The 13,327-nt window shown below is 38.7% G+C and overlaps 1 protein-coding gene across 2 annotated transcripts in view; it reads left to right on the top strand.

Moving 5' to 3' along the window:
* The first annotated feature begins 10,587 nt into the window (after window positions 1-10,587).
* Epha3 (EPH receptor A3) overlaps window positions 10,588-13,327 on the top strand; it is a 294,989-nt gene continuing 292,249 nt past the window's right edge. For both annotated transcript variants that reach the window (XM_075951454.1, XM_075951387.1), the window contains exon 1: window positions 10,588-10,797. In XM_075951454.1, the coding sequence (XP_075807569.1) occupies window positions 10,710-10,797 (88 nt within the window). In that variant the 5' untranslated portion in view covers window positions 10,588-10,709. The remainder of the gene's footprint in view (window positions 10,798-13,327) is intronic.

Here is a 13,327-nt window from a genome sequence, read left to right as displayed (position 1 = left end):
AGTATCTTCTTTTGCCTACATTTCTGAACTGTGCTCAAGTGTTTGAAAAGGGAAAGTAAAACCTAAGCAAATAAGCAGAGGGCTTAAGTAAGGAATTACATGAACTCTGAAAACAACACAAGCTGGGGCTGGAGAGATGGCTGACTGAGCAAGAGTGCTTGATGCTTTTGCCTAGGATCACATTCTCAGGTCAGGTGACTCACACCTACCTATAACTCCAGCTCCAGAAGCTCTAACACCTTAACACCTTCTTCTGGCCTCTGCAGGTACTATAGCATGTACACAGTCCCCCACCCAGACACTTGCACAGATACATAATCTAAAAATAAAATATTTTGAAAAGTGACAAAATAGCAAAATGATACTTAAATATATTATCATGAATTTGAATTATATTTTTATTTACCCACAAAAATTGGATTGCAGATTGACTACGTGTCAGACACTGCTCTGGAGGCTGTGAGTAAGATGATAAACACAGCCAGACTAAACCGGCTCCCTGGCAGTTGTGCTTTGCCTCCGTAATTGTATGGTGTCTTGGATGAAGTAGTTTTTTGGCAGAAACTTTGGTTACGGGTGATCAGGGAGTCTTCATTGTACTCCTGTGTGGTTCTTATGTTTCTAATAGTGAAAAACTCTGGATTTATTTGGCTTTTTATGTCGTTTGGCATACTTCTCTATAAATGAAGAGTAATACCCAATCAAGTAAGATGCTGAGGTAGAATATTGCTAAACAAACAAACAAACAAACAAACAAACAAAAAACAGTGTTAAAACTTAACGGATCATGTTCAAGCATGTTCTCTACAGGTCCTTAAGATAGTTAAGTCTACGTTTAACACTACGTTTAACAGCAGGGTTAAAAGAGCTTCATATGTTTTGTTTATCAATTGATTGGTCTTAGGTTAATCCTTCATATTCTTAGCTGTCTTGTTATTCTTCCAAAATCGTTCTAAGAAGTTTTCTATTCCTACCCCAAACATGCTTTCTTGTCACAGTTGAAAATGACGTCAGAATAATTTCTTTGTATTAATGGGACCAGGACACAGGAGCGGCATTTGGTCTATTTTCTTCGCTCTTTCGGAAAGGTGTCTGTACCCCTTTAATTTAAAGACCAAGGTAAAAGCCTCCGAAGCATCTGTAACAGTTACTTTTCTGGATATGTTCACTGTGAGGGTCACAGCGGGCTCCTCTTCTAATTGTTCCTGCATTGGAAAAATTTAATAATTGCTCATTCGGATCCCTGCCTTACTTCAGTCTCAGTTTTATCATTGTATAGAATTTCCTTTTCTTTTACATTAAATTTTGCTAAAACCAAATTTTTTTCAGATGGTAACTTCAGTAGACAGTACATTTCTACCCATATCATTTTGATTAAATATTTTAATTGGAATACATTATATCTCAAGGAGAATGATAAAAGAGACAATGTACCACCCATATTTGTGCTTTGTAAGTGTAAAAAATTGTAGATTTTTCTGGGCCAAGAATCAAATATGACTCTTGGTTTTTCAACCTTGAAGAACTCAAGCTGTTATCTAGGCCAGGGAAGAACAAGATTGGGTGATTACACAGATCTTATAGATATGCATGAACATTTGAAATCTTTTTAGAATTTTCTATAATTCAAAACTAGCTAAAACGAACCAGCAATAAATCTTTGCTGTTTTCTCCAATGGTGTCTCAGTTATCTAGAACATTGAACTGAATCGAACACCTGAGCGGCCGTGGCTGCCGCCTCTTTTCCGCCCTCTAGTGGAGGGAGTGGTACATCTCAGTTTCCCAAACCAAGGGTTTAACAATAAAAATATTAGATGGAGGGGTTGTATGTAGTACTGGTCCTTTACTACTTTCTTGCTAGAATGGTGCCTTCAATGGTGCCCTGTGTGTGAGTTGGACTTGTAAAGGTATTGCAGCTTTTGTTCACTAGGGTGATGGTTTTAAATGTCGAAACAATTTAAAACTCATTTTCTTGGGAATCCACTTAAGCACATGATTAAAAATGACAGACTATCTGGATTATATAAACTACACAAATAATGCAAATATCAAATTCCATGCATTTGAAATATTAAAATATAAAATGCACATTTTACATTATTTTATTATTATCACTAAATTGTGAAAGGTATAATAATATTTTTCTAAAATGCATAATTGTAATTATTTTCACAACAATTTGTTTTCCATACTCAGTTTTCTTTGATTGTCAATTATCTCTGTGAATGCATATTTTTATTTTACGGGTACATTTGCGGATGTTTACAGATATAGAAATACAGAATTTGAAATGGCAGCCACTCTGGCTTCAATTGGGGAAATAGTACTTGACTAAGATGATTGACAATCAGATGTGGATTACTTGCCACATATTCAATTATTTATCATCGTTTAGCCACTGTATTGACATGACATAATAGGGACCATCGACCCAGAGCATAGTCTCGGAGACAAATTGGAAAAGCAGGTGAGGTAGCATGGGCACTTGTGGAAACCAGAGCACCCGTGAAAAATCACAAATGTTTCACATTGTTGAAATGAGAGCGCTATAGCTCACTATGGACTGCTTTTCTGGTTCCCAGCTGAATTAATGGCTCTGGGTGGACAAGCACATAATCGGTTAATTATTCTGTATTGAGTAATGCTATTTTCTGTTCAGGCTCACCAGATACTTAGAACACAAAACTGAAGGAATGTGACCTTCACATGTAGTTTGACTTCATTGCACCAACACAGAACATTTTGTGAGTCTGTTTCTCATCTTTTAATGTGAATCTTTTAATTCATTGAATGCACCTCCATTTTCATCTGAGCTATTAATGCATCACCTGTTACAGCATCCTGAAACTAATTACCTTCAACGTGAAGTCTTTGTTGCTATTATTTCTTTACTGAATCATAATACAATACACCGAGAAAATGAAAATGCCAGTTTATACACTGACAAGAAGTACAGTTTTGTTTCGTTTTTAAAATTTAAAAAGACAAAACATACTATTAGCTGGATGGTGATGGCACACGCCTTTAATACCAGCACTCCAGAGACAGAGGTAGGCAGATCTCTGAGTTTAAGGAGGTCAGCCTTGTCTACAGTGAGTTGCTGGATTGCCAGGACTATAAAGAGAAGTCCAATCACACACACACACACACACACACACACACACACACACACACAAAGAAAGAAAAAAATGAAAGGAAGAAATTCATTGTCTTTGGCCATGAATTTGTTTTAATTAATGGTGTTCTTATATTTATTAACTCTGAAAATCTCTTGTATAGTTGAAATTGGGCATCGTAATATATCACATATTCATCACATCTATAATAAATAAAGTAGATTTTATATTTTTTTGTTAGGTAGTGTTTTTCTTTAACAGAAGTGGCAGGTATTTATTTTCTCATTTAAGGACATATGATACTCAAAAGGCAATTCATACATTAAAATTCAGAAGTATTATAATAATGCAGATAGGTAAGTGGGAAAGAGTATGTAATGGTGGTTTTGGCAATAGTAATACCAGTTCACAGTAAGAAAGGCATGGTGTCAGTTACATGTCTTCAAAATGAGAGGGTTTAGCGTTATGTGTTCTACTGTAGCAATAGGTTGATCTCCAGCGGAGATACATTTTAATTTATGGAACCATATTCTAACATTTCCCCCATTTTGATCATGCCAGACTTACTTGCATGTAAATATAACAAAAAGTATTCTAGAACTTTGCCAAGGTGTTCATACAGACACCAGGAGGAACTTGTGGGCAGAAACAGTATTGTAGGCCCTGCTCCACATCTGGTAAAGCCAATACTGTCTTTTAACGAGGTCTCTAGATCTACTCCAGAGAATTGTGATGGATAGCATCCAATCCCATACATGCATTGGGTACTTGAATGATAAATGAGCCTATCTGGATAAATCTCTAAGTATGCATGGATTACTTTTCACCAATGGGCGTACATGAGGACTTTATGGAACGCTAACTTCCACATCAACCATCACCTTCCTCACTGTCTCACACCTCAGCCTCAAAGTGCTAGCTCAGAGTTTTCTTTGAGTCTTGGATATTTTCTCAGATTTCTAAAACAAGCTCCTGGATTATTTTGGTGCTATTTTGATAAGAGAAACTGAAGCCCAAGCAGTAATCATGGTCCTAAAGTCTGTTTCAAAAAGTAAAAATATATTTCAGAGGCAATTTAAAAACTGAATGTAAGAATACATGTGAATTCTATCAAGTAAATCCTATCTATGATCTATTTTTTTCCCCGCTTCTTATTGGAGAGCTTAACAATTCGGTGAAGAAGTTCTAACTTATAGTTACTTTTATTCTTTTTCAATTAATCCAGACGGATTAATTTTTACACTGATTACATAAACTTTCATGTTTAAATTCGAAGTAAAGTAATTCAGTGATTGCCGAGGTTAATATTGAGTGAATTGATTTGTACGACAAATGCAGACTTTCTAAATTCCAAACTAAACTAAGCATTTTTGGGGGAAAAAATCATCTCTCTGAATGCATTCTTCCATCAAGTCTTCCTCCTGAAGATTTCTTGTAAAGGTTGCAGCAAGTATCATTTTCTATATTTTACTTGCAAAACAGCACATTCTTTGAGATTCTTTCTCTGCGTTTGCTTTTCACCTCATGAGCATAATGGAGTCCCCATAGCATAATGGAGTCCCTGGTGTCTTATCCTTCTTTAAGAAAACATAGTCTGGGAGGTGTTTTGCATCTGAAAACCTAGTCTAGGAAGAGATTCCTGGTCTTCTGTCCAGACCATTAACTATAAAGGTGATTTTCTGTTCAGTTTGGAGGAAGCATCCCGTTACTTTTGGTTGGTTGCTTCCCTTCCTGGAGTTTGCATCTCTGCTGACCCCTCTGACTCACTATCCTTATCATTTTTTTTACAACATATATTCCAGTTTACCATAATAAATTCAACCTCCTTTTGTATTTTGAATAATTTTGTTTTATCAGAATTCAATTCAGAGGCATCATTTCCCCTTGTTGCGTGTGATCTTTTGGGAAAAATTAAATCTATTTCTGTAAATTAAGCTACTCACAATTCTCCATTCATCTAAAATGCAGTTTATGTTCTTGCTTCCCTCCAAACTTTTGCCTGGGTCTCAATGTGTATTAAACAGAAGCCATTTCTTCAACTGTGTTTTACCTGGTTTTCTGTCAGTTCTTTGCATCAGTGGTCAGGTAACCACACTTCTAGTGTCCTCTTTCCTTTTACTCCATTATTGAGATTCAACTTGCAGATTTTGGCCTCTTAGCAACACTTCTATCATCACTGTCTTCATATTTCCACTCAGTAATTCCATTACTGGGTATATATTAGAAGGAAAGAAACCTTTATGGCACAGGCTATGCATATGCTCATGCTTAGTACAAAATCATTCACATTAGCCAAGACATGAACTCAATTGAGATATCCTGTAATGGATGTGTGCAACCTAAAAGTGTGTTGGATAGAGGCAATAGAATATTTTTTGAGTCCAAAGGGGCTTTGATCTTGTTACGTTTGATAATGTGGATAGAAGTAGAAGGCATTACATAAAGTGAGATAAGGCAGGCACAGAAACACAGCACCACAGGTTGCCATCCCTCTGTGGAAGCAGAAAAGTTACTACGTATAAGTCTAAAGTCAGAAGGCTGGGAAGGAAAAGCAAAAATGAGGAAGACTGAGAAGGCACATAATGAGAACCAGAAGACGGAGGGTGAAGGAATTCTAATATACAACAGGTTAAGTCCAGCACATGACAACTAATTGTCAGAAAATAATGTGAAGGTTTGCAACAAATGATTACAAATGAAAAGATGGAAATTTTAAGTAGCCTATATTGATTACTGTACATATGTTGGATATAACATTGTAGTTCAAGTATGTGGTGCATATGTGCATGTGTGTGTGTGCATGTGTGAAAACTAAGAGCAAATGAAATGTCTAAGATTGTTAAAAAGGAGAAAGGGGAAAGTCTTTCTCTACGAAAGAGATGTTACAAGTGTCAAGATAAGTAAAAAGCAGTACTAGTCCTTGAATCAAAATACATACAACATAGGATGTCTCAACTGTACATGTTAGGCTAAGATCACCATAATCTCAGCACTATTCCGTGTATATCTGAAAAAGAGAGAGTCATTAATCAGAGGACGACAGTGACTGGCCACAGTAGCAGTGTGCAGGACAGCGGAAAGGGTTTATCATAGAATTTATTAATCAGAGGACGACAGTGACTGGCCACAGTAGCAGTGTGCAGGACAGCGGAAAGGGTTTATCATAAAATTTATTGCAGCCAGAACTCACTCATCCATAAGGATCCTACTGGCATTTGCATATGCAAAGCTACTGACAGCGCATGCCTGTGAAAACTCTCCAGACTATTCCAGCCTTCTAACGAGCTCATCTCATCTAGCCCCTTGTCCTCCATTTCTTTCTCAAAATGTTAGATACTGGCATGTGCCCCAGTTTCATACTCGGCTAACTGAGCTCCCTACCTACAGTTTTCTTACTCACAAGTACCTAGACACCTTTATATACACATAATCTCTAAGAGAACAGTCCAGCACTTGGGGCAGGAGGATCTCTGTGATCCAAGGCCAGCCTCGTCTACAAGAGCTAGTTCCAAAACAGGCTCCAAAGCAACACAGAGAAACCATGTCTCAAAAAATCCAAAATAAATAATAATAGTAATAATAATAATAACAATAAAAACATCCCAGGTAAATTCTGTCTCCTGATAGTTGATTTACCTTGATTTTCCTTCGGATTATTCCAATAAGATTTATGTAACGTAACAATCTCTGGCATTTTCCATCCTCAAATCATTTTTTTGCACTCCATCAAGTAAGAATTTGGAGGATGCATAGACACCAGTATTCATCATTTTTTAAAATGAACTACTGTGAAGTTTTGACAGTTTCCCCAGTTAAGCTTGTATGACTTTTTTCTTTGTTTTTTTGTTTTTTTGGAAACAGGGTTTCTCTGTAGCTTTGCCCGCCCAGCTAAGCTTGTATGACTTGAAGTCTGCTGCTACTTAGTGTCATACAGTCTAGACTCTACTTTGGCTAGTGATTTTTTTGCATGAAGTGTAATAAAATTTTTAGTATGTCAGATACTAGGATATCACTTACTCTATAGCATCGTACATATTGTATAATGCTCACACTATCCCTGAAAGATAGCATATGTTAGTGCCAAAGTCTCACCAAAAGCCAGTATAACCAAACCAACTGCTTTGTATACTTGTTTGGATGAAGCGATCCACAGGAGACCTACAGTGTCAGCCAAGTCAGTCAGCACCAAGGAGTGTTGGTGTATTACCTCTTTTTGCTACAGATATTGCTATTTTTGCCTCAGCTTTCCTATTTTGTAAATTGTCTCTTATATCCCAAATCACCCCACAATGTAAGGGCTCTCAGAAATTTTGATCCGGGTTTATCAGGCTCTCCTCTCTCTCTTCTCTCGCAAACATCTGATGCTGCCTCAGCATAGATGTTCTAAAAAAAGAAGTTCCAGTTCCTCCAAGAATTTTGCTTTTCTACAGCCACATTTTTTTTTCCAAAGGAATTTTCCTTATTATCTATCGGCACTCCTTTTCCTAAATAAGGCCCAACTGCTAGTTCTTTCAGGAACGAACGTTCCTTTACCTTCTAAATCAGTGTTGCTTCTTCCCCACCCAGGAGATGTTCATTTTTCCCCGATAGATCTTAATGCTCTCCTGCACTTGGTTTTACTTTATAAATGACTCCTGATGTAAGCGTCATTTCTTGGGATTTTCCTGTTTCTCACCAAGCAGTGGTTCAGTTGGAAAATCCTGGGTCTCACAGTCCCTGGTTCAGACTCACTGTCTTTGGTGGGTAGAAAAAAAACCCTGTCTGTGATCATTCTCGGTGGCGCTTCAACATCACGTGACAGTGCTCTGGCCTATCCTCTGACTATAATAATTTCCTAAAATGCAGACAGAATCAATTTATTTCTTAGGTTTTTGGTTTTGCTCTTTCTCTTTCGTCTGGGTTAGGTTGCAAAGTCATTGACCTGTAGTGTGAAGATTTCTGTGCAGTTTTCGATCTGCCCTATGAAGATTATTTTCCTTAAAAGTCACTATCCGCCGGGCGGTGGTGGCGCATGCCTTTAATCCCAGCACTCGGGAGGCAGAGGCAGGCGGATCTCTGTGAGTTCGAGACCAGCCTGGTCTACAGAGCGAGTTCCAGGACATGCTCCAAAGCCACAGAGAAACCCTGTCTCGAAAAAGCAAAAAAAAAAAAAAAAAAAAAAAAGTGCTCTATGCTACACATAAGCACATAAAGTATTTTCCCGTCAGCGGGACATTATTCTGATTTTGCCTGTCCTCCTTCTGCCTACCGACAGTGCCTTCTGAGCCCATCTTTACTGTTACACTTTTACCTCTCCCTTTTGACGAGAATCCGCTGTCCTCATGTCTGTACTTCCACTCCTACAGTGTCCAGACTCATTGCTCTTCTCTTTATTGGCTGGATTCTTTTTCACATCTGTCCAAAACAGTAGTGAGGTTTTGAGCACTTTTCCTTTATTCCCGTTCCTTCCTTTCATTTATTCATTCTTTCTTTTAGTTTTAGAGGCAAGGTTTCATATAGCCCAGGATGTCCTCTAGTGGATTGTGTGATGGAAATCCCTTAAAATTCTGAGTTTCCTACCTTCATCTCCCAAGTGGTGCATTATACACACTGTTTATGCAATTCTGGATTAGAATCCAGGGCCTCATGCAAACACTCTACCAACCATGCTACATCCTCAGCTCCAGAAACTCATTTTCAGATGTCTTTTGGTCTCAGGAGTATACAGGTAAGAAGCCCTGTATCATTTACATTATGGGCTTGGCCCAGTCGTTGGTTTTAACTCTTATTCTTTAAAACCCACTTGTAGCATTGTTCAAACATGAATGTCCATTTCCCAGTCATCAGTGTTCGTTAGATGTGACAGAGAAGCAATGGGTTAGGGAAAGGGAAGCCAATGCACATTCATGCAAGACAAGCATATCACCATGAACTTTCCAGATTCTTTGAAACTGCACTCTGAAATTAATGTCATTTCTTTCAAATTTCTGGAAAAAAATCATATTCATTTGTTACTTGTGGGGGAACTGGAAAAATTGTGACAAGATCCCCTTACCCCTGTTTCTGAATCAGTGTCTCTAATTTGAACGGAGACAGATTTAACACTGGTGGGCTCTACAGCCCCTGGTGGCACATTATGAGAAGAAGTTAGGCAGACAGATAAGTCTCTCATGGAAGAGTGCAATCGCAGGACCCATCTCTTCCATCTGGCTTCTTCATCCCAACCCTTCTCCATCCAAACAGCCAACAAACAGTATTAGAAGCCATTAGCCTAAATTCACGTGAAAATTATTCTGTGTCACCGAACGTGCAGTGTTGGGAAATGAGTATGTTAATAAAGCGGCCTTTTACAACCCCCTCAGTCTCCCTTCTCAGCTAAAACATTGAGCACTGTTGTTAATGCTGCCAACCTAGGTTTGCTTTGTGGATCTGTGTGAGGTAATCGTCTTGTTTCTTTTCAGGATAGGCTGAGATGGATGGGTGGTGAGAGGGTGGGTGAGAAATCACTTTCTGGGACATATTTCAGAGATAATTGAAATATCTTTCATCTGGAATTGCAAAATGTATGTGGTTGAAATAGATTGCAATTAGATTGTTCAGCCTGAGATTGTTAATAACCATACTGCAAAATACGTGGGAAACTGTAAGGGTATTATTGTCTAGCAGCTAGTGGATTTTCAATGTTAAGGAGCAGTCTTCAAATATTACTAGATTAGTGGTGGCTGGAAGGCTGACCGGGAAGTTGTGAGGTATGCTCTGAGTCTCACGGAACAGTGTAGGCAGGGACATTCATTGTTCAGAACTTGGAGTTTGATTTATATTACAATCCCAGCACCCTATGGAGTGATTGGTGGCCGGATGCTACTGCCATGGCTGGAATTGCTACTGTCCCAGGAGGGAGAAGGTTACTTCCCACTGTTCGGACTCCAGCTGTGCCCTGGTGAGCTGAAATCGCTGTGCCAAATCCCTTTAACAGACTGATGCCATGTGGTGGACTGGACAGAATTTCTGACCTAGGATGTCTACTTTCGTCTTGCTGAACCACGAAGAGAAGTGTGATCACACTGAACACAGTAAAGGGATAATTGCAAAGGTCTTTGCCGTTATATAAACATTAAACGAATACCTCCCGTTTTTAAAGTAATACTGCTGGGGTTTTTTTGAACGTTAGTTTCTTTTCAACTCAAAGTACCTCTATCGGGGCTCTTTCCGAAACGGAGAAATGATAAGCATAGCAAACAACTAGCTGCCTTTCAGTGAAAACGGGATGGCTCCCACGACTCTCTATCGCTGTCCCAGGACAAATCCTAGCCTCCCTGACCCATTGGCAAGACCCTCGACTTCCCCCGCATCTGGGTGCGCGGAATCTGCCTGCCAGCCACCGGCTGCCCTGCTCTTCTTCAGCGTCCGTTTCCGACGGCACTAGGACCCAGCGAAGTCCCAGAGCGGGGTTCGCGGAAAGGCAGCCAGACTCCTCCTTATCTCCAGTGTCAAACTTGACATCAGACTGCGAGCGGAGCATGGTAACTTCTCCAGCAATCAGAGCTCTCCCCCTCACATCAGTGGCATGCTTCGTGGAGATATGCTCCTCTCACTGCCCGGTGCACCAGCAACATGGATTGTCACCTCTCCATCCTCGCCTTGCTCATCGGCTGCGTCCTCAGCTGCTCCGGGGAACTGAGCCCACAGCCTTCCAACGAAGGTAAGCCAGGTACCCCGCGCTGCCCCGGAACGGAGCCCGCAGCCCCTGCACCCCTCTGCCCCCCCGAGGTGCCTTCAGAGCCAGGGGCAGCGAAAGGTGGTCTTTGCCCAGTGGCGGTCCCAATATACTTTGGGGGAAATGATTTGGGATTGTGGAAACCGTCAAAAAAAAAAAATCTGTTTTTAATCTGATAGCCACTCAAGCGATTACCACGTTTACCAATTTGAAGCAGAAAGAAAGAAAACCCTCCGTTCTTTTACAACCCAGTCTGTTAATTGCCAAATAGCCAAGGCACTATTTTATTTTTCTAATTATGACCATGTGGTCTTCTGAGAAGTTTCAAAGAAAAGGCTAGTCATCTCTTTAGTCCCCGGCGTGTGTTTTAAAGATAATGACAGGTTGCTCCTACTTAGAGAATTTGGCATTTATGAATGGACTGCAGGGAAAGGGGCTCTTTGGATCCGTGTGTGTGCGCGCGTGTGTGCTTATGTTTATGTTACAACCGCCTTACTGAAGTGATGTGGATCCCGCCGGGCGATGCTGTGCTCAGCGATACAGGTTCCATGGGCAGCATATGCATGCCACATTAACAGCAGGGATGTTTGCACGGATATAAGTGAGTTTAAGCTGGGTTCTTCTAAATGAAGGACTTTTGTACAAATAGCAGAAGGCGTTTAGTGATTGATTGATGAATAGCTCCTGGGCTGATACAGTAAATAACTGAATAGCAAATTAGAAATACCGCTCATGGGCAGCTAACGGCATTTCCTTGATGTTGGATTAATTATTGTCCGTGTAACGGGCATCCCTGGCTTTTCAGTGGTTCAAAGTGTAAGCCTAATATTGAGAATATTTGTTTTTGTGTGGACGGAGCAGATGCATCACCCCTTTCTGTGGACTTTTCACGATCTGGTACTAATGGTTTGTGAATACAAACTCTTAAAACGTAACTTTTCAGAATAATTGATTGCATTGCAGCAACACGTACAACTTTATTTTCCTCCTAATGATTCTGAACATTTAGAATTGAACAAGTTAACAATAGAGAGCAGCTCATGGGCAGGAAGCACAGTAGGTGTACTAGACTCACTTAAAAATATCTTGTAGAGCAATGTTTTATGCATTATTTTTACGTCCATGTGAAAAAGTGTAAGCACATTCTGCACAAAGACTGCTTCAAGTGTTTGATGACCTACTTTTACTGTTAATGGGATGGTTTAATTTTCCTTCCTAGTGCCTTGACTGTCTTTATTAATTTAGCAGATTTTATTAGTTTTGTCTGATTTTTCAAAACATAAATAAATTTTATTTTCATCGCGGTGACGGGGAAAATCATCTTTTGCTCAAATAACTGTTTTAGTAACACAAATTAAAATATTCATTTGAAAGTAGTGAATGCTTTATCGTTCTTTATGAAGAAAATAGGCATGAGCCATCATATGATTATGAGTAACACAACATGCTGAAGAGTTTTCAACTATTTTTCCAAATATATGAAATCACCAATAATTACTAGAAAACAATATAACTGCCACATTGTTTTGATGAGTTGTATCTTTCAAAATGGAATGCATATAAACTATCCACACGATGATCTGACTGACTTAGTGATGAACAGGATCCAGATGAAATTATATTTGTATATCAATTTAAGCTTTATTTAAATTGCAAAAAATAATACCCTTAACCTAATTCACACTCACACAAAAACAATCCATATTAATTTAATTAAATAAGTATAATTAAATCTTAATTGCCTTTAAACCACAATTATATATGTATGATTGCATAATGTATGTCAACAGTCAGGTACAAATTAACAATATACATATATATTGGTAAAATACTCATAAAATATCATTTAATTTGCTTCTGCGAAAGTTTTTATGCGTCTATTGTTCCCAGGATTAGTCTTTCAGACAGTATTATATGGCTACTGTCTCATTTTCTTTATGAGGCTGCTATGACTTTAAAATAAAAGTTATGATCAATAGTTTCAGTTAGATAATACTTCAATGATACTTTAAATATTTATTCACATGCTTGGCTCTTAGCAATTGAGTCATATGGAGAGGGAAAATTCCAAATCTGTGCCACAATGTCTATGCAATTCCCCTAACAAAGTAATCTGGGTTCATAGGTAGAGTTAAGATAAATTGAACCAGTACATTTTGAAGACTGAAGATACCTGAGAGGATAGATTATGCTTAAAATAGTATGTTGAAAACTATGTTTTAATACTACAAAAATTTTACTACAGCTCATCAATTTTACTACTAGAATACATTCTCCTATCATGGAATTGAACATGATGGAAATGGGAGAACAAAACCAGGCAATTGAGCTGATTGTTAAGGAACTTGTCTTTATGAGAGCGTAAACAAAAATTGAGATCACTAAATAAAACTATTGAAATTCCATGCATCTAAAGTAAAGAAATAACTTGAGGTTGGTGTGAATTTTCCAACCCATATGTTAATTAAAGTGACTTTCTAACATGCTTTTAAGAAAGTAATTCCAGCTTCCACTT

Source organism: Microtus pennsylvanicus, chromosome 1, assembly GCF_037038515.1.
Source record: "Microtus pennsylvanicus isolate mMicPen1 chromosome 1, mMicPen1.hap1, whole genome shotgun sequence".
In the NCBI taxonomy this organism is placed as follows: Eukaryota; Metazoa; Chordata; class Mammalia; order Rodentia; family Cricetidae; genus Microtus; species Microtus pennsylvanicus.
This window is presented reverse-complemented; position numbering and strand designations above follow the sequence as displayed.